The following is a 25127-nucleotide window of genomic DNA, read 5'->3' as shown; positions in this document are numbered from 1 at the left end:
TTACCACTCACAATACACTAGACTGCAGGGGTATATGTGTAATATTGGTGTGAATTTGTGATGCAATGATGGTAATGCATCTGTACACCAAATATAACTGACCTAGCATAATGGGTTCATGTTAAAATGAACTTATCAGAAAACTTAATATTTTGTTTGTGAACACCGCTGCCGCCGTTGCTGGAAAAGCAAAGCCTAAGTCTTGCAGGCGAGACTTAAACAGGCATTTAAAGCAAAACACAAAACCGGTGGTTTAGTCTGGATTTTAAAACCATTAGCTAAATTATCTTTTGCTATACTTAATGAAAATTACATGAAAAGTGACTAATTGTGTATTTTTTTTTGGTGAAATTGATTAGTCAATAGTGCTACCTAAATCACTGCAAAACTGTACATTAGAATAATTTATTACATTTCAATATCACAGATACATGTATAAATTTTACAATACATTAAAATTTCACTTCTGACAATTTATTGTCTATAACAGCTTCATATTTGGTATTTTGAGAGTTAGGGTACACATGCACCTGCTTAGCAATACTGGCATAGTACACCTGTCCTGACTGGAATGACCGTTTGTTAGAACTCTCCATTAAAGGAGATGGTGAGGGTGGCTCTGAATCACCACTGTCTTGCTTGATTATCTCTGAAAGAGTTAATAAAGATGCTTTCATAAAAGTATCAACAAGTTAACACTAAGTCCCTGAAATGATCATCGCAAATATATGACGGACTGATGATCGGTGATTGAATGTTCGCTGACAAATCAATAACCAACGACCATTGACTGATTCGATCAGGGTTTTGTTATGTAAAATGACCGATGATCAGTTTATTTCAACTTCAGAATTTTCTTTGGAAAAAAGCATTCTCAGAAAACAAATGCAACATAAAAATAATAAAGTTGATGCCTAAATTTATATCATTCTGTAAATAAATAGAAAAATGGAAAACTGAAAGAACCCCTAAAACATATTTACTGATCAGCGGTCACATTAGGAAAACTGAAGTGTTCGCTGGGTTAACAGGTCTGTTTGATGTATCAGTGACTGATTACAATTTCAATTGCCCGAGTCAGTTCAGGTACTGTATTTTGGCCTTTCGTTTTTGAACTGAATTGAATTGAATTGAATTCATATTTCCTACATTAAAGATGTACTTTTAATTAACTATCTATTGAACATTGACACATTTTGTGAAAAAAATACAAATATTGATCAATTATGCTGAAGGTAGTTCCAGGAGAATACCCCTCCCTTAGCACAGCTCTAAGGGTCAAAAGAACTGTATCTCTCCCTCAATGATATTCATGAAGGATGCCATGAAAACTAATTGCATGAAGATAAATACTGGAATCTGTGTGAATCAGGCAAAACTGTGACATAAGGAATCATGCTCAGAAAAAAATCACAAACCGTGGGCACATATCACAAACTTAACAATGTGGGCACATAGTTCATGGTATAGTAAGGACAAATTGACACATCAATAGTCTAAGAAGTGTCAGAGGGTGCAAAAAAGGCGAGTTAAAAGTTATAATAGAATGATAGGGGAAAAGTGTGTTATCTCCCTTTGATGATGAAATTGCAATGCATTCCATATAATTTATACCTCAATTCCTGACACTCAAAAGAAATAAATGCCATTTCTGCATTTCGCGTTGCATTTTGAATAATATTTCATGTAAAGACTTATATGTATTTTTTTCCTATGATTCACCCACTGCCTGATTTTTACAGAGAGTAACACTTAACTTTTTGACCTCATGAAAAGTACCTTGCTGCTCTTTCAACTGATACAGGGTAACTCTCGGCAGTGGAACATGGCCAGCTGTTATTGGTAAAACGTCTAACTCTACTGTTCCATGGCCACTTGAAATCGGTATTAATCCTACAAATGATAAAAACAACTGTGGCAGTTTCTGCACATAAAAAGTGTTGAAGGTTTTTAGGTGCAGATCCAGTAAATCCCCAAAAATGCACAAAGTAATAATATTCAACAGAATGCAATTCCAATGCAATATCCACCCCCTCTAACCCCTCACTGCTGGATCCACCATGACTCGGTTTTGACCCATTATTGCTGGTAGCAGTACGAAAATTTAAACTTTAATTACTGTTATGTGTTTTTTTTATATCATAGTATTATGGTGTTAGTTTTTCCCTATTGGCTTAGTTATTGGTCCAAGGCTAGCCATATTGGACTGAGGTGTAGCCAAAGTCCAATACAGCTACCTGAGGACCAATAACTCAGCAAATACAGAAAAACCTTCCACAATTATATCTTTATTGACTAACTGGTTCGATACGTCATTAAAAACTATTCTATAAGAATTGCTAAACAAAATCTGTAAACATACCAGCACTTTTGCCAGAGATGGCCCAAAATGTGTCAGTTTCTACTTCATACAGTAATTTTTCATCATTATAAGTAGCCATGAGGGATGAGACAACAATCTTCATACACGACAGGACATTGACTTGACTATGTTTGTTTGTGCTGTTTGGTTGAACTGTCACCTTAACATTATACTGTGTCTGAAATTAAAAACAAAATTAATTAAAATTTTTTCTCAATTAAATAATAATAACAAAACATAGTACAGTTTTTAGTGGAGTCCGAGGCTTACCCTACCGGTGCTCCTGGTCCATGCTCCCAGTTTTTAGTGGCGTCCGAGTTGCTCATTGGCTTTTGTTACTTTGTATGTATTATTTTAGTTACTTTGTGTTCTTTGTTGTGTATGTCTGTTTTCCATGTCGGGTCTTTGTCCCTGGATTTCATTCTTTTGATAACCGCTATAGCCTTGGTTCCTTTGATTACTACTTCCTGCTACTGCCAAGAAAAAATAGGACAAGTAGATAAAATAATTATTCTATTTAAATAAAAATTGTACATTGAGTTAATGGCAAAACAAGTGGTTGAGTCAAAATGGCCACAAAATGTTTAGGGTAGGCACAAAAAAGTATAGTAGACAGGGTGGCAGGAAACAAGACATTTTTTTTTTGCCTTAGAGACCATTAAAAACAAAACCCATACTTGTCTAGATCTGTCGGTACAAAATAAGAGGAGAACACCTTCAATATGTTATAAAAACTTTGCAAAGTTTTAAATATATTTGGTAAATATAACTCTGATAAACCAATGAAAACTTTAGAATCTCTCGCAAAAAAGGAAGCTTTGTGGGAGTTTTTATATTTTCTGTGAAAAAAAAAAAAAACATTGAACTCGCTTTTAGGTCAAACAAATCATACAACTTAAAAAATAACCTATGATAATTCACAAAGAAAGAAAAATCAGCCTGAGCTAGACTACTCTTGTAAAAATTATATACTTATAACAAATATTACCCTGAAATTATCAATATGACAGCAGTAACTAAATTTCCTAGCCTTCTGCTCCACTGAGCATGTATAGTTGACATGGAAATCAACAGGAAGTGACATAACATTGTCAGTATTGCACTTAAGTTCCCATAGGTAAGATACCTTCTGGCATTTATCAACATTCTACAAAATACAAACTATAAAATAAGCACAATAAGTATAATACTAAATTTTGATATTTTTTAACTTTTATCACAAAAAAAACTTACTTTGTTTAACATTCATGTGAATGTTCATTTTCCCTAATTATACAAATGTAATACATTCTAAATTTATAACCTTCATTTTCGACAAAGTACATATAAGTACATGTAAAAACATCAATGAAAATTTAAGTTAACGCCCAACTTTTTCAGTAATTTAGGCTGAAAATACTTGTGATTTTTACAAATTTTTGTCACTAATTTCATTTACCACTTACCCATGTCTGGTCAGGTCTACTAAGACATATAAATTCAACATCCCTGTTAGTAGTCGTGGCTGTAGGATCTTGTAACGTAAAATTACTATCAGAATGTCCCTCTAAGGCTATCTGTAAATACTTCCTTCAAAAGAATTTTTTAAACTAAACAACTGTAATAATCTCAAAAACCTGTTATTAAGTCTACTTATCAAATAACATTGGGGATTGAGAAACTGCGGAAAGAGAGCCTGCTGACTGGCATAAAAGGGGCAGGGGGCACTACAGTGATTTACAATTTACTATATAATTGATCGAACTTAATGAGCATAAAGTCACTGTGATATTTTCTGTCATGACTTAAAAACTGCTTTTATTCTGTAGTAATCTTTGTAAGTTATTGCTAATTTAAAGGAATTTCCAATTGTTTTTCAAGTACCAAGTACTAAGAAAGTACTATTGTTTGTGGGGTACCATTTTTCACGGTTTTCGTGGGTATGCCAAACCACAAAATTTGGCTCCCAACGAAAAGGAGATTTCCATTAATGTGTACATTGAAAACCTCCAAACTCCAAATTCAAGAATCCTAAAATTTGCGTTTCTTCCTGAATCCATGAAAATTGGTATCTACGATTAAAGTACCATCATAGTATTATGCAACTATTCTTCATAAAGTTTTGTCCAATTCAAATCCCAATTTTCTGCAATCCATCAAATAAGAAATAAAAGTATGTTACAGCATGTATAAAGCTATTACCTTTTGTTTGATGTATGAACTTTATGGCTGACTAGAAGTGGTGACATGAAGGTTACCATAGCGACAAGAGGTTTTGGAAATTTATTACAGGAAACCTTTATCTGAAATGGAATATATGATGTGTCATTTTAATTGGATTGAAATTAGTCTGTTAGAAAATGACAGATTACTTAACTAGAAATGCTCTGATCAAGCTCACAAAAAGATACACCCGGCTTCAAATCCAATTATCTCCCTTTGTCATCCTCCAACAGTAATTATATTCCTTCATCTTCCTGTAAAATTGCATCAAAATCCCTTGCAAAGTATAAGTCTTTAAGAAGACTTCCACTAATAAGAAACATGGGCAGATGAACAGGATTTCTTCGTGTAAATATATATACTAGTAACCCCCCACCCCCCCCCCAAACTTAACTATCACTGCTGGGGGTATTAAAACAAGCAACCTTATTGAGCATTGTTGAGTGACGCCCAAAATTCTGCTTTCAATGAGAGAAATTTGTTTAAAAATGTTGGTTAGACATATCACTTGTAGCAATTGCATGACCGAGCAAATTAGTAAAAATACATGTTTCATTTCTTAAGTTATCTACTGGCAATGAGTCAAAATGACTTATTTCACCAAAATTTTAAATACTTTTAGAGGTTAATAGACGCTGTATTCAAATTTTATATTAAAGGGCATGACTATTTTTCAGTAATTTTTTTCTGACAATTATTAATCAAGTTGAATAAAAGTTGATTTCAGAAACTACAAGAAAAATCCAAAATGAAAAAAATAAACTGCCCAGTAAAGCCCAGGCCCCTTTTGAATTCAAGTGGTCTATTCCTGAATTTATGAATACATGTACCTCAAAATCAGCTGTCTCAGCCATGGAAATGTCAAGAAAAAGTTTTAATCTGAATTTATAATCCTCTCCTGGTTTCACATCACCAACAGTCAAGACTTTACTTCCATCAGTAGTCTCCACTTGAATTTCAGGAGATACATTAAGCTCCAATTTCTGGCCCTCTTCTAGATTAAGTCCTGAACTTGCTATTGAAAGTTCAACTTCATTTTCTATGCCCATTAGTAATTTATCTGTAAAATGACAAAAAAAAATTATTCTGTAGCAGCAAAGAAATAAAAAACCCAAACACTAAAATACAAAAATAATGGGGTAAGTGCAGTATCTCATTTAAATACTAAAAGTAGAACATTAAATAAACTGGAAGCTATACCAAGATCTAAACATACCAATGCCTACTTTTGAAAAATAGAAATAAGGTAGATGAATGTCCCAATCCTACCTCTTGCTAAGGGTTGTATCTCACAGCGAGGCTGATGGTAAGAAGCAGTAAATATTGTCAGAGTATCTAAAGTTTTAATCAGTTCCAAATGACCAAACTGTAACCATAACTGATTGACTCTGAATTGTCCAACTTTATCAACCTGTCAAAAAATGGAAAATTAATATCATTAGAACAAGGATACAAACTGTTACGAAAGGAAGGAAAGATTTTGACAGGAAGGGAGATAACTTAGTAAATGAACTGGCAAAATTAACGATTAACCAGCAAAAAAAAATTCTTCGAGTCAATGCTCATTAGTGATACCCAAACTTAAGTATATGGTAAAAATGAAGTCGTTACACAGAAAGTCGTTCTCACCCAAGCCTAAAACTAAGTTCCATCTGCACCATGAAAACTGATTTATTCAACGAATCATAGTTTTCCTTTCCTCATTTGCCTGCCCCGGACTTGACTTTTTATGAGCAACCTGGTTGGTGTTACTAGAAAAGCAGAGGATGCTTACCCTACCAGTGCACCTGGTCCATGCTCCCAGTTTCTAGTGGAGTCTGAATTGCTCATTTGCTTTTGTTACTTTGTATGTACGATTTTAGTTCCTTTATGTTCTTTGTTGTGTATGTCTGTTTTCTATGTCTGGTCTTTGTACCTGGATTACATTCTTTTGATTGCCGCTATAGCCTTGGTTCCCTTGATTACTCTTCCACGATATGGCAGACCTATATAAAACTTGTGCCAAAACTTCAAGAGGCTATGACAAGTACAATATAGTTGCCGAGAAAACTGTTACAAAAAAAATGCAGTTGAAGTTGAAATATTGTTATACTGCTGCAAATACATTTGAATAAGGAAAGTTAATAGTTTAAAAGTTTGGAAATATAAATCTGCCCTCTTTACAAAAGGCCAACTCCTGAATTCAAGTTTACCAAGATTCTGACCTGGCACACCCAGAAGAAGAAACTTTTTTTACCATTGTGTCCTTGTAAAAGAAACAAAATATCATAAAAATTTTAATTGGTGAAAAAGAGCTCTCAAAGATAAGATCTAGAGTAGGTATTTGTGACATAATAAAAAGCATATCATAAGTAACATACAAAATTAAAAAAAAACATAATTTTCTGCCTTTGGTGCTTAAGTGTAGAGAAACCTGTCTAAATCAAACCCCTTTTTGGACCTTTGGTGCTTAAGTACAAAGAAACCTGTGTAAACCAAATCCCTTTCTGGACCTTTAGTGCTTAAGGACAGAGCATACCTTTAGTGCTTAAGGACAGAGCATCCGTCTAAACCAAATCCCTTTCTGGACTGAGATCTGTTTGGTAAAGGCAGATGTCTGGTTTACAAAGGTTGAAGAGTAATGAAACTGATATGAATGGATATACTTCAAAAGATGTCCTTTTCACACAGATTACTGGATTATTAAGGGTGTGATTTAAACAGGTTTTAGATCTAGAGTATATGTCTTTCCCATCTAATCATCAACTCAAAGTGATCATGTGAAGTTACTGTACTAATACATGTATTTTAACCTCTTTTACACCAAACAAAGTATACATGTACCTTTTTAGCCAGCACTATTGAATTCTCCCCAGGTTTAAGCACCACATCTTGGGCATCGATACTCCATGAGTAGTCCTCTTTCTTCACAACAACCTGTTTGACCTTGCCCTTACTCCCTGTACTGTCTGTTCTTCTTAAAATTTCCTTTGCTTGGAAACAGAAGACACCACACAAGACTGGACTACCAGGATTTCCTTCCACATTCTCATGAATGGGAATAACATTTGAGCTGACTTTAGCCATTGGCTTGGTGTTGGCAACATGTTCAGATAAACTGCTATCGCTGGTCTGTCTACTGACTAGAGTCTTAACAAAATGTTCAGGACTAGACTTTGTTTCAACGAATGAAAGACATATCTGATCACATGACACATCACATGGTGCTCTGCATGCTATTTTTAGCTCAATGTTAAGAATTTGGTCATAATGGACATCACCTTTTGGAAAAATTACTTCTTCAATTGACACTAACGGGCTAGCTTTCAGAGGAATAGAATCTGAAAAGGAGAAATAGCAATGCCAACAACAATGTCTGTGCTTTATAAGATTCAGGTATTGAAAATCAAACATACAACCACTAAATATGAACTTAAAATTTTCAACCATTTTGAAACATTTTTTTTTTAAATTTGTATGAAGATTAATCAAAGACATTACATATGATTTATTTCAGAATGATAAAATGTGATTATTTTGCATATGTTGATGTTTATAAATACAAAATGATAGGTTACTAAAGGTTTTAAAAAATTGAACCAACAAACCTCCATAAGTGTCAAAAATGGTAAGGGGTTAGAATGAAAAGAAGCAATATTTATCTATAGTGACATTGCATGTCTTAAGGAAATTTTAAGGCGCATAACTCCAACAAATATGAAAAATCGATTTCCTGGTAATATACGTAACTACATATAGTCTACTCACTACATGCCAAGTTTCCTAAAATTTTGATCAATAGTTTGAAAGCAGTTGCAATGATGAATAGAGGACAGACTGAATAGAAGTACAAAAAGACTGGAACACACATAAAAATGGTAATACCCTCTGCAACTTCGCTGTATGAGCTGTTAAAAAAAAAACATGAATTTGCCCCACAATGCATACAGGAAGTTGATATTTGATAGCATCCACAATCACTTACAACACATGCCCCATCAATACAAAGCCACAGACCAAATTTGAAATCAATCCTTACATCATAAGTCGAGATAATTGCAACAAAAATCCGATGAACAGACAGACATAAGGATGGACAGACAAGATAAGGGGAGATATAACAATACCAGAATAGTTAAAATACCAACCTGTAACAGATTTACTGTGTTTGGCCTCTTTACAGAACCTGTCAAAGTAATGTTTTCTCTCTATTTCTAAGACCGTTGTACTACTGGCTATGTATACAGCTGTTTGTAGGAATGTGTTTAAGTTAAGGAACTCATTTTACAGAATACTTCAGGGTAAGTGGAATAGAAACATGCACAGAGAAACCAAAAATCTGTCGAGGCCAGACACTTTTTGAAGTCCCTTTAAAAAAATTAAATGTACTTTGAACCTGTGAAAAGTGAACACCTGTCTAACCCAACCAAAGTATAAGAGATTCAGTTTAGACAGGTTTCAGTGTACATTTCAAGTAATTTCCTACCTGACACATTTTTTTAAGACATTAAGAATCTAAAATTACTAAGAGTGCACGAGAGAGAAATCTCAGACACATTAGGGCAATGGTGGATCCAGGGGGGTGCAGTGGGTTGGCATACATCTTTTACATTGGAAAATTTGCCATTTTTCATGTATAAAATTAACAAAAATTGCCAAATAATGTCCTAACACCCCCATTTTTCTGAGGAACCCCGGCTGGCATCCCTCTTTTTCTTTGTATCTGGATCTGCCCCTGTAAGGGTAAGGTTTCAAGTTTTCTAAAGAGGCTCTGCTAACTAATAGAAAATTGAAATTTTGGCTAAGGGTGGCTAAAATGTCTTGCATTTTCTCACAGAGTATGATTTGTTTCCCACCTTTAAAATTGATTAAGTATTAATATCAGTAAGAACAAATCAAGGATATTTGTATCTATTTTTCAATTTGTCTTGACATTTTGCTAGGTCTAATCTGGTTCCTTCACTTAACTGGATCCATCCCTCCTGATGGTAGCTCTTAACTGCTTCATGTAAATAATTCTCAGCTTTCTCTGGCTGGCCCATTCTCCTGAAAAAAATTGTAGAAATGTCATTGGCAAGAATCAAGATGGATTGAAGATTTAATTTGTGTGTTCTACTGCTCTCGAGATCATATTGTGATTATTTATTCTTTCAAAGTAACTATCCTATTACTATGCCAACATAACAGCAAATATTTCATTGTATTTTTAAATAATCATAAAAGAAATATCTCATCGTGATGTCACATATGTCAAGTTTTTTTTTTATCTAACCAAGGAAAGGTGATATAAGGAAATCTCACATTCCTAAAAAAAAAAATTTTTCTCTAAGAAATAAGAAAAAAATTAAGATGTAAAGAAGTCCTAATGATTGTAAAGCTTTGCAAAACTGGAAAACTATGTGGATTACAAAATTCTGACAAAAGCAATTCACTGTAAAGTGATTCAATACTATGATGTTTTGAATTATTTATACAAACTCACATGTAGAATAAAGCTAAATCTTTCGTAATAAGACGAGCAAATCTGTATCTTCCGATGTGCTTAAATGTTCCTGTAGCTTGTTCCAGCAGTTCCTACAATTATGGAAGAGCTTAAGATAAGACATACAGGAACTTTAGAAATGTGTATATTCACATACAGTACAGTCCACAATAATTTTACTTTCTCCACTCTACTTGGTGAAGAAAAAAGGTGGCTCTAGTGTAACTCAGTTACATCTAAATCGAAATTAACTTGAGTGAATTATTTCAGTTTCACTTTATTGAGTCAGGGTATAATTACAATAGAAATATTAAACAAGATGTTGTCATGCTATGTCACGCTAAGAATACCCCAACTTAACCATTTCATGTGGGAAAGGGAGACTAATAGAAACTGAGAAATCTGTTTATCAAACTTCCTATAGTGTTCCACATGAAAAGTGATGAAGTCAATGAGCGAGGAACCTGAAAACGGGAGATGGGATACAATTCATAATGCATAATTAATTTACCAAATATCTAAGCATTTCCTCCAATCACAGTGCCTCCAACAGAAGCTGAGAAATCTGTTACCAAAACTGACTGAGTGACAGATGCACAAGCAATCTGATTACTATAATTTATAATAAATTATATAGCCCCCATTAGAGTGGGGGTATAATTAACAACTTATTGCAACCTTACCAAATATATTTTCTGGAATGAATCTTTGGATGACAAAGCTTCTCTAAGTTTGTCTCTTGGTCTCAGGATATTTGGGTCACTCACTAAAATAAGAAACCACATCAAATCAAAATTTGCTCAAATCATAAAGAAGCAAATATCCACTTGAAAGAAAACTACACTGGAACCTGTCTTAAGCAAAGCCCTTTTTGGATTTTTCAGGGTTTGGTTAAGACAGCTTTCACTGTAATTTATTACATATTAGAACAGACAAACAGACAGACAGATAGGAAAGTTTTAAGATTTTTATTTTTACAAGATAGCTACCTGTAGTCCTATGTCCCCATTGATGAAACAAAAAATTGCAAAAGTCCCATAAATCCTTTAAGATTTGATTATTCACAATGGTAGAGCAATTCAACTCCAAGGAGCTGTGTCCACAAAGTGTGACAGGCTGACATAAAGATGGACACAAGTATGTCTATGTTCCCTTCCACTTTGTGGCAGAGGAAGAAAAGCTTGGTACAAATTTTACAATTTGCAGCATTATGGTTATCAACAAACACTGAAGACAAAAAAAGTTCATTACTGATTCTGTTGTGAAACTAAACTAGAGGCTGTAAAGAGCCAGAATTACTCACCTGGCACAATGAGCAACATACTATTTTTTGTTGACATAAATACCTAAGGAATAACTATATACTGTATATACTGGCGTACGAGTCAGATTTTTGGAACTAAATTTTCAACTGCTGGGAAGGGTTCTGACTTAAAGACGAGATTTAGATTATGAAATGAAATTTCAGCTCAAAAATGTCAAATGCTTGATAATTGACATGAGCATGACACCAACACTGAACAGCCAGACCGGCTTGTCAAAAATTTAACTACTTACTACTATAAAAACAACTCAGGCATGTAATTGTTTATTTCAACATTTACTGAAGTCACCAAATAAACAGGTACACTCGTTGTGATTCATAAATCTTCATGATGCAGCTGTCAGAAATCAGTCAAGGCTATGTTCCAAAAATTTTGGACTGAAAAGGGGGTCCATTTTATAGGCAGGATCGACTTATACTTGAGTATATACGGTAAACTTTGATTGAATTCTGTTGAGTAGTTTTTTAAGAGAAGATGGATCAAAAATCATCACATCAGTTCTAGACAGAATACCCTTAGGAACATTCATACCAAGTTTGGGTCTAATTGGTGAAGTTATGTCAGAAGGGAAGAATTTTGAAAATTGTTGACAAAAATGACAATGGACACCAAGAGATGGCAATATCTGGTGAGCTAAAAATGCAATAAAAAATTCAGTTGCCCTTATGGTCTACAAAGTAAACTGAAATCAAGGTTAAAAGTCAAATTCTAAATGACTGTGAACCCCTCACCTCCATCTAAATCTTCAGCTATACCCATACCAGAGGTCAGGTCAAGGACCATAGTCAGCTGTTCTGAAGTTGGTTCCATCTCAGGCATTAATCCACACAGTTCTCCAAGACTGTATAACTAATAGAAAGTTAACGTAAAAAGAATTAAATTGAAGATTCTTTAAGATATTTTTGTTTGGTGGTGGTAGGGCCAACATTGAAATGGATAACATTTTAAAGTTAAAGATTTTTAAGTGTAAGTGTTTGTAAGAATCAGGCAAAATGGAAAAAATCAAAAACATGCATATCTGAGAAGACCATTCTTTAATCTCTGCATCACAGTCTTTGCTCAGAAATTTTTCAACAGAACGTTAGAAAAATGAGATTTTAGACAAAGTTAATGACCCTTGAAATGTTGATTTTCAGTGCATTTCATTGAAACTATAACTCAAGGGGTAAGGGACATAACTCTTGAAATCAGTGATATGCCTGTATCATATTCATTTTCACCAAAGCCTGTCAAGCTTTCATATGAAACTGAATGAAATCAGTCCAAGTTACTTTGATGCTTACAGGGGATTGGTGTAAAATGCTGAATACAAACGTTACAATGACTTGTATGAATTGTGTCCCTTATACTACGTCTACCTTCTTAAGGGGATCAGTTAAAGAATAGCCCTGGGTTATAATGGTTCTCATACTGTATATTTATACCTTTTTCCTAGCATGATCCCAGAGAGTAGCTCTATACAGATAGAAAAGTTCTGGGTTGTAGAGGTCCTCATACTTCTCACAGGTCTGTAGTACTTCTAAAGCACTAACAAAGGACCAACAATCTAGAGCCCCAGGTATTACATTTATCTGAAAAATAAAGTTAATCATTGTAGTACTTCTAAAGCTTTTACAAATGACAATCTAATGCCCCAGGTATTATGCTTTTCTGACGTAAAAGTTTACTATTGATTTAAACATAAATATTCCCATTTTTTCCTTTATGCAGAACTGAAAATACACATATGAAAATCAGCCAGTCAGTGCCAAAAAAATACATTTTTAGACGGTAGCTTTAATCTTAAAGCACATTTTTTCTAAATAAGAAAATTCAGCCAAGACCGAAACAATTTTCAATACACTAAGGCATACAGCTAATGCCTGGATGCACAGACTGCATATAATTATATACCGCTTCATTCATGATACAGATAGCATAAAATGAGTGTCAGACAATAAAGCAAAAAATATGGACTTTGACACAAACAAGCTCAGAACTTAAAGCCACCCACACCACAAATATCTGATTTTATGATAATAACCTTGACCTCTGACACACTAACCTCAAAACTATAAGCCATCTTTTGTGTTACTCAAACTTCCATCGGGTTCAAATTTAGTGTATTTCAAAAATTTAAAACACCACCATTTGTACAATTCAAAAAGGAACCAATGCTGCCTACACTAGTTATATAAAAAAAATTGTACCAAGAAAAAAGAATCTTTACATAAGTATCAGACTTTTGACCTTTGCCCTCAATTCACCTTTAATTTCCTGACTTCTTGAACTGTATTGTAAAGGAACTCCATGGCTCTTCTGGAGACCTCTGATGGTTTTCCTAGCAGGAATAACAAAGCACACTGTCTGGAGAAAAGGTAATTACGAAACTCAATCAGACTGGCCTCGTTATCTTTAATCTGGTTCCTCTTGTCACGGTTGATAGCTTTCTGTAGAGATATTCCAGCCCATGATTTACATTCTAGGAAATTGTTTGTGAGCCATGGAACTGCAGCTAAAAATATAAATCACAACTGTAAATTTAGAAGTCATTACATGTACAAGATGTATTTGATACTTTAAAAATTAAAGTGCACTCATCAAATTCCACTGTTGATTTCACAAAAACCTATGATGTCATAATAAAAAATAGCATTGTGATGTCGTAACTTCTGATCAATTTTATACTTACAACTTTTTGTGAAATTGACTGCAGTATTTTCATTAAATTTTTGAATAGAAGAATAAATTTTAGAAGGACAGTTTATAATAAACTGTAGATCAGGGGAAATCAGAATCAGTAGCCCTTTTCACAAAAATTCGTATGAGTAAAATTAGTCATAAGTTGTGACATCACAATACTTAACTATATTATGACATCATAATTTATGACTAATTTTACACTTAATATTTTTTGTAAAAAGGACCACAGCTTGCCAGAAAAATTACACCAATAGCCGAGGATTTTGCCTGCTTCTGGCTATTATTGAAAACATTGCTTTTGATTCATTTTTTTCTCTGTAAATGACATTTTCAAATTAAGACAACCAGTGTAAGACCAGGTCACAAATGCTCATGCTTACTCAATGTAAAATCCAATTTTCCAAACAAAACTTTTTCAATGAAACTCAACAATGTGAGTTGTAGGAAATAAAAGGGATATTTTTAACAACAACAGGTAGGTATATATAATGCAGCGTTTTACAGTAGAATTATGTGTGGGTACATGTACTTTTACATGTCTCCTAAGAAACTTGTAGATTTTCCTATTTTTCATCATTCAGTTTTGCTTCACTTGTGGAAAAGAAATCTATGAACTTCAATAGGGATATGTTTTTAAAAATGATTACCCGGTAAGTAATCAGTCTTTATTTGTCACTTACTTCCAGAGACCTTGGTAATTACAAACTGACTGAACAGGGCATCCAGTTCATCATATTGTATCATAGCATCATCATATAGACCAAGCATCTCAAACATGAAGGCTAGCTCCTCCTATAAAAATAATGTGGGTTTCTCTGCTAGTCTTAACTGTAATGTGTTCTATATACTTTTAAAATTGGCATAAAAGGACATCTAACAAGTGTCTTTTGGCCACCATTAGTTTTAATTTCAAACCATATCAATAAAATGTTTGATAAGGACTTCATGTAGCATAAAGAAATATTCATAGTGCGTTTTAAAGTACTTTTTTGTTTAAGAATAAGGCAAAATGTATACAAGTTGTGAAACATGAAGAAAAAAAAATGCTGATATTTTATAGCATTATCCAAATAATTACATCTTATGACCTCGAAAACAACGATCAAGGTGTTTGTTAACTTTGGCTTTTTAAAATAGGTCAAATTTAGTTGAAATGCATTATGGAAAAATGATAGAAAAAAATTTCCAGCCCTTTTTCTCTATGCAAACATTAACAAAAATCAAAAATGCTTCAGGATAAATTTAAATAGCTTTTAGGTTGTATTCTTGATGTATTTAATGTATCTGATGCACAAAAGACCAAAACTGAGAAAAATGATACTCCATCCAGTGTTTGATACTTCTAAGTTTTGTCAAGTAACAACAGGAAAATATAGTAATAAACCCAAGTTTTTGCATAAATAACTAAATCTTATGATCAAATCTTTTTGTTAAAATTTGTGATTCCTACTCTAACTTATACCCACCAAATCTATATAATGTAAACAGAGAATGCTGAAGAATATATATCAAGATGCATCAGCATACATTGGTGCAGACACCTATATTTCATGTTAACCGGGTAATTCATACTTCCTGGTTTTGTCAAAAAGCAAACCAGCTGTTTTGCCAAATGTGCAGTAGAGAAAATTTTGAACATATGGACACATCGACGCAAGGTTTATCGCTTTTATTCAAGAAAAATGACAGCTTTGAATCAAAATCAATGTTCACAAATATGAGAGGTACCAAATATGACAGGGTACCGAAATATGAGGGGGTACCAAATATGAGGGGTACCAAATATGAGGGAGTACCAAAATATGAGGGGGTACCAAATATGAGGGGTACCAAATACGTGGGGGTACCAAATATGAGGGGTACCAAAATATGAGGGGGTACCAAATATCAAGAAGACTGACAGCTTTGAATCAAAATCAATGTTTGTAAATATGAGGGGGTACCAAAATATGTGGGGTACAAAATATGAGGGGTACCAAAATATGAGGGGTACCAAAATATGAGAAGTACCAAATTATGAGGGGATACCAAATATGAGGGAGTACCAAAATATGAGGGAGTACCAAATATAAGGGGGTACCAAATTTACCCCTTAATGTACATGTACCTAAACCATTCCAGCATCATGACAAAACTGTATGCCAACAAAAGACATCAAATAGAATAGAAGTTTTTGTAAAAAACACAACCACAAAAAGAATAACAGAAAGAACATTTTGTCAAGATCAGATATTACATTTATATGTATAAGTAGACGTAGTTCTTTCCATAATTTCTTTCCATAATTTTAAAGGGAACAGAATTTCCAGCAAAAAGTGATTTTTATCAAGCCAATGAAAAGGCATAACTTGACAAATTAGAAGTAAATATGTATGTCTTACAACAAAAGAAATGACATGGAAAATCTGGATTTCACAAAAAAAAAACAAATCCTGTTTTATAGGAGAAGAAAATACTGTCTGCAATAATTCAAATTTCTCACCTGAATAAGAAAAAACTGAATGAAACCCCAGCCTTGGTCATTTCTTTTCTCCCTCATGAGCCTCATATTTTCCTCGTATTTAGACAGATGTTTGTTGTATGCCTGTAACAGTAGAGTTCTCAGCCTCTGTAGAAAACCTGACCAACTCTCCTGACTTTTTTGATCCTGCTTCAGTGGATCATTTATAGCAATACATCTGAATGAAACATTATGACATTTCTTTATCTTCAGTTTTTTTACATATAATCTAGTTTTTTTTTCAGTTCACTACATTATGTAAGTAGATCCTCTTTTTTCCTGTTTTTTATGTTCAGGCCATATCTTTGATTTGAAAGAATAATCAAGGGAACCAAGATTAAAGCAGTAATCAAAAGAATGTAATCCAGGGACAAAGACCAGACATGGAAAACAGACATACACAACAAAGAACATGAAGTAACTAAAATCATACATACAAACTAACAAAAGCAAATTAGCAACTCGGATTTCACTAAAAACTGAGAGCACGGACCAGGTGCACCGGTAGAGTAAGCGTCCTGTGCTTATATATTCATATAGAAATAAGTTATTCAATTGTTGACACTTTGTTATTTCTTTCGAATATTTTATCATTTTTATGTAGTTTTTAAAATTATGTTAAGCTTTTCCGTTTTTTCCTGTACAGGAACTTATATCACTTACAATATACTGTGAAAGTACTTAAATTAGAGGATACCAATTTTCGTTGATTAATGGGGGTTGGGTACACAAGTTTGTAGATTCTTGAATTTGTGGTTTTGAGATTTTTTGTATACACATCAATGGGAACCTCCTTTTAATTGGGAATTTTTTTCTGGTCTAGCTCACCCATGAAAACCACAAAAATTGGTACCACACATACAATAGTATTTTCACAGTATGCCCTATCTACATGTATAATAAGGCTAAATACCAGCCTAAAAATCAATAAATTTATTGGCAGCTGAAATAATCACAATTGTTCAACTTCAACACTTAATCTATTTTATCTAGGAATTTAAAATGAATTTAGAAGTTTACAAACCATAAACATATTCCTCCTTGTATCTGCTTTCAAAAAATATAAATAATTTTTACAGGCAATTAGTTTGTTCTTTAAAATAAAATACACAAGTTAGCAGTAATGTATCTTCACATTTTTTCATGTGACTGCTTGATCAAGAACTACAGAGTTTTCTACCTTAACTAAATCTGCAAAAGGCTGATCTGTTCTCTCTTAGCAGGGTGAATCCATGATTTCAGATTGAGGGGGGTGGGGGGAGGGGTTAAAAGAATTAGATGCAGAGCAAAATGAGGGACAAAAATATTTTGAGTTAAAAGAGTGAAAAATCAAGATTTCATGCAAAGCAAATTTTTGCAAGCAAGTCTATATGGGGGCACATGCTAAACATGTCTCGTCTTAATCTGCTCCTGTTATGAAATTGCTTTTTAAAAAACTATAATAATTAATGTCCCAGTTAAAACATTACATTATGCTAAGAAATCAATATAATTTAATAAACAATCAAGCACACTTGTAAATATGATGCATAATTTTTCACATATTTTTTTTAGGGAAATTTAACCTTAAAACTCTGTCAGTGGGACAAATGCACAAAAAAATCATGAAAAACACTCTTAAATGTGTAAGTTTGCAGGTATGGACTCTGTGGTATGGCCGCTTTGTAAACCTAGATCTTTGAAATTGTAGATACCTTTATTTGTATCCCCTACTGGGTCCAACTGAAATGAAAATCTTATCATCTTCCTTCAAATATACTTAAAGAATTTTACCTATCTGGTTGTTTACTACAAAAGTCATTTTTGACCTTGTCAATTACAGATGACCTTGGCAATAATTTAGTTTTCCCTTTAGAATCGTCACTACTGACAACCACTATTAACCAATCAGGAATATTGCTGTTCTTCAGTGCAGTATGCCATTCTGTCAACTCCTCCTTAGCTGACTGCTTGTAGGTTTCCAAATCCTTAAAAATAGTCAAAGCAAATCAATTTACTTTTTCGACAATCAATTTTTGTGCTTTTTTTCCTTGCTCACTGAGTTAGGCCAAGAAATAATTTGTCTGTTTCTTTTTACCATACCTAACCTTTTTTTGGTGCCTGTACTCTAAATATTTTATGACCAATTTGGCTTAAGTCCCTTAAAGTCCAGATTGTTTCCCCGATTATTTCATTGTAAATTATTTCTAAAAATAAAATAATTTTCCTACCTACCCTATTTTCCTTGCTGGGAGTAGGAAACGAGACATTTTTTTGGCCTTAGCAAAAATCAAGAAAGTAGTTGGTTAACAGCATATCAAAATATTCTTCATAAACTAGAAGATTTGTCATTTCTAATCAATAATCCCAAGGCAAACAGTCTTTTAAGGAGGTAGACCTAAGGTAAGGGACACAACTCTTAGAAATCATTGGAATGTTTTGTATTCACCATTTAACATCAATCTTATGTAAGCATCAAAGTAATTTGGACTGATTTCATTCTGTTCAAATGGAAGCTTGATAGGCATTGGTGAAATTGAATATGATACTAACATATCACTGATTTCAAGAGTTATGCCCCTTTCCCTAGGTATACCTCCTAAAGTTTATATGAATAGACATAGTATTTCAGCAACCAAAATTTCTGTAGCTTTCACAAAACATAACGGAACCCATTTTCATTTAATAGACCTTCATCTGTAAAACATGATTCATATCTAAAATTAATAACCAAATAAATCAGATCTGTGCAGGTCCGGATGTCAAAAGAATAGGCCTGCAGCATCGCTAAGCTTGTCGTAAAAGGCGACTAAATAGTGCTCAGAACCCCAGCCAGGGGCTAGGGTGCTTTGCCCACAGAGCAACTGGGTTGTGTGCCCCAGGTGATGGAATGGGGTACCCCTGGCGTGTGACATGCTGGGGTTGTCGGGCTATAATATGGAAAACCTGACTGCAAACCATAGTGGTGCACCATGTTGGGAAAAATGCCACGTTCCTCACATGTTAAAAAAGCCACAGGAGGCTAAATTGCCCGACCCTATCCATCTCTCCCTATTTCCAGTGGCAATCAACATTTCTCGACCCCCATTGTCCTTGTGTCCCATCCCATTTTTCATTTTATCATCATTTCATGTTCATTTTATCATCCACTTCATGTTCATCGTCTGAATATAGCTGAAATATTGCTGCTCGGGCATTAAACCCCAACAAACAAAAAAACAAACCAAATAAACCAGGGCAGGACCAAAATAAGTAAACAGTGAAAATGATCAAGGATTTTTTATAAATACAGTTTTAAATAAAAAATCATGCAAAAACAGAAAATAACAGATTCATTCAATGAATTCCATATCTTTTTTTACATAAATAATACTGCTGGAAAACCTTTACAAGAGCCAAAAGACAATGTTTTCAAAAATGAAAGTATTAGAGAAAAATGAGTTATGTAGATTTTTAGACAAAATATCAGTTGAATCCCACAATTAACAATTTTTGGAAAAACACCAAGCTTATGTTTGTGTACCACTGTATATTACAAATGGAAACATTCAGGTGTAATTTTTAAGGTGTAAGTCTCACTTACCAGTTCCAGGTCAAATGGCTACCCCACCCCCCCCCCCCCCATTATATAGTACCAAAAACACACTGAACCTAGATCTGTGCATTGAAAGAGCATAATTTGTGTGTGTGTTGATCAAAAGTATTCAAAATAAATTTGAGATGTGTACTTTAAAATCATATTTGTAATTTACAACAAAGTGTATGAATATTGTTTATCGGTACATGTGTGAGTAATTTGCCCCCATGCTGTCAGTTAGCAGGTAAGAAATGTGCAACTTTAATATCACTTATTCAAGAAAATTTTGTAAAAAATTTCTACAATCATCATACCATTAGCATAATATTTTTGAATTCCTTATATTCTAAGCTTTGCAATGGCATGCAACATTAAAATGTCCTTTTTCCTGGGAATTCATAGAGAAACTTTAAACTTTAAACTTTAAACTTTAAACATGTCAAGTAATGGAAACATAGGAAGTGGAACCTGTAATTAGATTCAATATCATATACAAATGTTAATGTATGTGATGCATCGATCTGACTCTGCATGCTTTGTAGACAGAACTGTATGTAATGCCATCAGTACAGCATGTACAGAATTACAAATATTTCCAAGACACTGAATTATTTTTCGGCATATAATAGCTTACAGCATCAGCCCAAAAGATGTGGAAATATGGTCTGCTAACTAATGTCTTGTCTGTTTCTTTGGGAAGTATGTCCTCATCATAGGGAACAAAACTGGCCTCTATATATACTGTCTTTGGGGGTCTTCCATAGGATCTGTAAACAAACATACCTCAGAACTGTGAAATGTGAAACACTAGCTTCAATGGAACAAAGATTCCAATTTTTATTGATGATTTGATGGTTTGCACAAAATAGGTCTACTGTAGAGGAAAATTAAAAACAAGGCCCACACCTTGTCTAGACCTGTGCATCATCACCATACACTGAAAGTTAGCAAATACATATTTTCTATATACAAATGTAATATATAGGCATATACAATTGATGACCACTATGACAAGTTTAATTAAGTACATACTTTATCGTAGCATATACTGATGAAAAAATGGCAAAGTTCAAAAGGTGAAAAAGAATTTCATAAAAGTTTCTCTAAAAAAGACAACAACTAAATTTTAACTGTTTGTATTTAAAATTCCATCCTGTAAAACAGATGTACACTTGTATGTGTGTCAAATACATATTTTCAATTATTTCTGGACAAATAAGTGGATCAATGGAACAGCTTTGCACAAGTACATGTAAAACAGACAAAAATGTGCTAGCTCACAGTAGTGACAGCTCTAAGATAGTGACAGCTCACAGATAGTGCAAGCTCACAGTAGTGACAGCTCAAAGAAAGTGACAGCTCACAGAAGGTGACAGCTCAAAGAAAGTGACAGCTCACAGAAGGTGACAGCTCACAATAGTGAAAGTAACAAAAGCAAATGAGCAACTCGGATTCCACTAAGAACTGGGAGCATGGACCAGGTGCACCGGTAGGGTAAGCGTCCTCTGCTTTTCTAGAAACAGCCATCAAGTTGCTCATAAAGAGTAAAGTCCGGGGTAGAAACATACCTTCTCCATTCTGTTGATTCCTTTGGTAAAGTCTGTAATAATTTAGGATGAAGGGAAGAGAATATAGTCTGGTCCCCATGGCCTACAAAAAAGGTAGTGTCATTGTTAACAATGATTGTATCTGATACATATTGAATGATTAAATACATCAACAATAACTATCCACTATACCAATAAGGCATTCATTCCTGGAATACAGTAGATCAAATTGTCACTGGGGAGTTAGAAAAAAAGTTTTTAAGTTTGGATGATGCTTCATTTTTAAATTAATGTACGTTGCCATTATTTAAACATGTCAAGCTTTTAATTCCTTGCATACAGGTTTTCTTTGTTGTTTAAAACTTTTTCATTCCATGCATACAGCTGCAATTGCAATGTAAAATGATCATGTATGATGTAGCTTTAACACAAGTGGTGAAAAGTGCTTAATTTATGTAATTGTGTGTGATCTGCCTAGTTCTGTTTTTTGTAAATGTTTTTGTGTTTGTTCTACTAGTCAACAAGTAGTTTGCAGTAACTGATGTTGTGTCCTCTCTCGTGAAAGAAATTAAAAGGAAATGTCTAACTGATAGCTGTTTTTTTTTTGCTCCAAAAAAATTAGCTATCTATCATATAACAAAACGGTGAGATCTACATGTAATATATGCCTATTTAAAAAGCTCCTTACAATTTGTGGTAGTGTTGATTTTTATACCAAAATAAAAATAGTTTACAAACCAAACATAAACAACAATTATTTTTTTGAAGTGTGTTACAAATTAAGTATTGTTCTGCCTAAAAAACTAGGTAGGGTGATTCATCATATGTTAAGTTAACAATAAAAATGTTTAAATACATTTTTTAAGTCCTTAAAACAATCCTTCCTATGTCAATGTCTTGGATCTGCTATTAATCGTGACTACTTTTATTAGTCCAAGATTGCTCCGACATCCAAAGACTGATTTGCCTGATAAGCTAGAGTTCATCCTATATCAAAAAATATAACTACTAGAACTATACTTTAATTTGCACTTATATTAATCTAATGGTCTTGGTAGCCCGAAATAGAAGGGCGCCACATCCTTGGTGCCCTTACATGCGCCCTTCTGCGGTTATGACTTTTGTGATACGCCCTTGTGCCTTTTTTGCAACAGTAAGTTCTGAACAGGTGGTTTTTTATGGTGAACTGTAAAAAGTCGTTTTTTTCGCCAATCCTTATTTATATGGTTCTGTCAAATTTTCGTATTATACATTTTATACAAGAAAATAATTTTTAAAGTTTTACAAACAAGTTTAAACAATCAACCGAACATGGTAAACATGCGAGCTAAAAAAAGTGCCCTTTTCCGACTACAAAGGTGCCCCTCTACTCAACAGCACCCTGCCTCTTTCAATTTCTAGCTGGAGCACTGTTAATCCCTTTTGGGATCCAGCGCTGGAGATATTCTTTGTTTTGCCTACCATCTCCAGCACCGAATCCCAAAATGGGATTACACTTATATGTCCTATTACAACTCCTACAGGGCCCACAGATAGATTTGCAATAAAAATATTTCGGATTAAGAAATGCACGAATCATCCATTATAAGCCTCTGCCAGGTTTCAAGACAGAGCTGTACTTAATCCTTCAGGGATTCGGCGCTGCAGCCTGCGCCGGATCAAATAGGGATAATTTACTATTTAGTAAAAAAATCTGTCAAAGTGAGCTGCACATCAACAACTAATTTAAAATTGTAAAATAAATAGCAGAAACCGTGCATTTTGAATGAAATAACTACATGTGACAATCGGTTTTGCTTCCATTCGATGAAAAGTTCCTGGAGGTGTTTCTGTTTTCGCAGATTTTTTTTTTCTACACCGGAAATTCAAAATATTTACTAACACGATCGGGTTTCGGGGAAAGTTCTGATTAAAATCCGGAAAAATAAGGGTTGGTCTAAAAACAGGACGAAAAAAACAGGACGGGCATTGTTCGATACATTTTTGGCTATAACTTTAGTTTTACTCACTGGAATTCAAAAATTTTAAATGATTTCTAAAAAAAAAAAAGAAAAAAAAGTGCTTTTAACTGTTATAAGGTTTTTTGATAATTGTCAAAAAATAAAGCAAAAATCTTGACAGGACGAACTTTTTTAACAAGAAAATGGCGATGAAAAGAGGGACATGTCGGTGAATAAAGTTCATTATTTATAAAATGTCTCACGTCTGTCAAATAAAGTTTATTTATTATTAAGGCTTATAGTCATAGGCACATTTTTATTTAAAAATTATTTCATTTTTAGTCAGTTAAAGTGGAAAAATCTTGACAGGACGGACTTATTCTGCTCCGTGAAATGTGTCATTTTTTACGGGGTACGGTAACAAAACAGTAAATACTTGAAAATTACTTCATGTCTGTCAATAATACTTAACGTATTCTTAAAGCTTTAACTTTTCGCTATATTTTGGTATATATTTTGTTGAAATAATTTCAGAAATAAATTCAAAATCTTGACAGGACGAACTTTTTGCAACTGGATGTGGAAACAAATAAAGCTATATATTTTTTTCTAAACTATAAATGTCTATCAAAAGTATTTACACATTCTTAAAGCCCGTAATAAATGGTATAGTTTGATATAAAAATATTTTATTTTTGAGTTAGTTAAAGGGGAAACATCTTGACAGGACGGGATCTTTGTGTTACGTGATTTGTGCAGTTTTTCACGAGGTTACTGTAACAAAACGTAAAATATCTGGATTTCATTAAATGTCTGTCAAAAATATTTATCATATTCTTAAAGCTTATATTTTTTGCTATATTTTGATGTATATATTATTTTTTTTATATTAAATCAGAAATAAATCCAAAATCTTGACAGGACGAACTATTTTCGTCATTTTAATTAACCGAATTAGAACTATAATACACTTGTTATGTATTTTTTTCTAAAATAAATTACATCAGTTTTGACTTTCCTTTGAACATTTATTTATTTATTTTTTCATTTATTTAACGGTAGTTGGTTTGTTTATTTTTTAATATTATGACAAAGTCAATTATGTTTTAACAGTTGTGGTTTGTTATTGAGTTAATTTGTGTTACCAGTTAATTAATGTGACATGTTATAAAAGATTAACTGAAGAAACTATGTTTGGTTTAATCGTTTGATGTATATTTAAGTAGGGCCGTGTTTAGTACAATACCATATTTTTTTTCAGGTTCTGCATCTGTACAAGATTTGTGTTTCCAAACACTACAGCTCTTAACCCATTGTTATAGTCACAACCTACCATGTCCTCAATACCATCGACCTCACCACAATCACAGTTCATTTCTACAGTTGCAGGTTTTGATTTCATCTTACATACTTGACCCATTAAATATTTAGGAAACATCCTAAACTGTCCCTTCTCCAAACATGAGAAATCAAATGGTCTCTCATATATTTTTCTTCGTACTGAATATGAAGACCCCCGTAAAACAACTTATACAGAATTCGACTGTGTTTG

At 33.5% G+C, this 25127-nt stretch overlaps 1 protein-coding gene across 1 annotated transcript; it reads right to left on the bottom strand.

The window, feature by feature from the left end:
- Window positions 1-391: 391 nt before the first annotated feature.
- Window positions 392-23551, bottom strand: LOC148613227 (trafficking protein particle complex subunit 10-like). The gene is made up of 22 exons (XM_088586455.1): window positions 23414-23551; window positions 21657-21738; window positions 20723-20855; window positions 18306-18499; window positions 16515-16710; window positions 14713-14824; window positions 13597-13844; window positions 12775-12921; window positions 12082-12199; window positions 10709-10791; window positions 10026-10117; window positions 9449-9589; window positions 8692-8804; window positions 7388-7884; window positions 5834-5975; window positions 5395-5624; window positions 4544-4644; window positions 3808-3931; window positions 3351-3509; window positions 2363-2540; window positions 1780-1893; window positions 392-649 (listed from the first exon to the last, which is right to left on the bottom strand). The coding sequence occupies exons 1-22, from the start codon at window positions 23436-23438 to the stop codon at window positions 453-455; spliced, it is 3426 nt and encodes a 1141-aa protein (XP_088442581.1). The 5' UTR covers window positions 23439-23551; the 3' UTR covers window positions 392-452.
- Window positions 23552-25127: the final 1576 nt, after the last annotated feature.

This window comes from Perna viridis, chromosome 6 (genome assembly GCF_037379345.1).
Source record: "Perna viridis isolate PV_CMFRI_1.1 ecotype Kerala chromosome 6, ASM3737934v1, whole genome shotgun sequence".
NCBI lineage: Eukaryota > Metazoa > Mollusca > Bivalvia > Mytilida > Mytilidae > Perna > Perna viridis.
The sequence above is the reverse complement of the archived record's forward strand: the minus strand, read 5'-3'. Positions and strand labels throughout refer to the sequence as shown.

What these genes read in the sequence shown, in the direction of transcription:
- LOC148613227 (XM_088586455.1), bottom strand. Translation starts at nt 23,438, where the DNA reads ATGGAAGCAAAACCGATTGTCACAT. An exon ending in GTAGACCTGACCAGACATGG is followed by an intron (nt 3,510 to 3,807) that starts GTAAGTGGTAAA and finishes TGTATTTTGTAG; the next exon opens with AATGTTGATAAATGCCAGAA. An exon ending in CATCTCTGGCAAAAGTGCTG is followed by an intron (nt 1,894 to 2,362) that starts GTATGTTTACAG and finishes TATCATTTGTAG; the next exon opens with GATTAATACCGATTTCAAGT.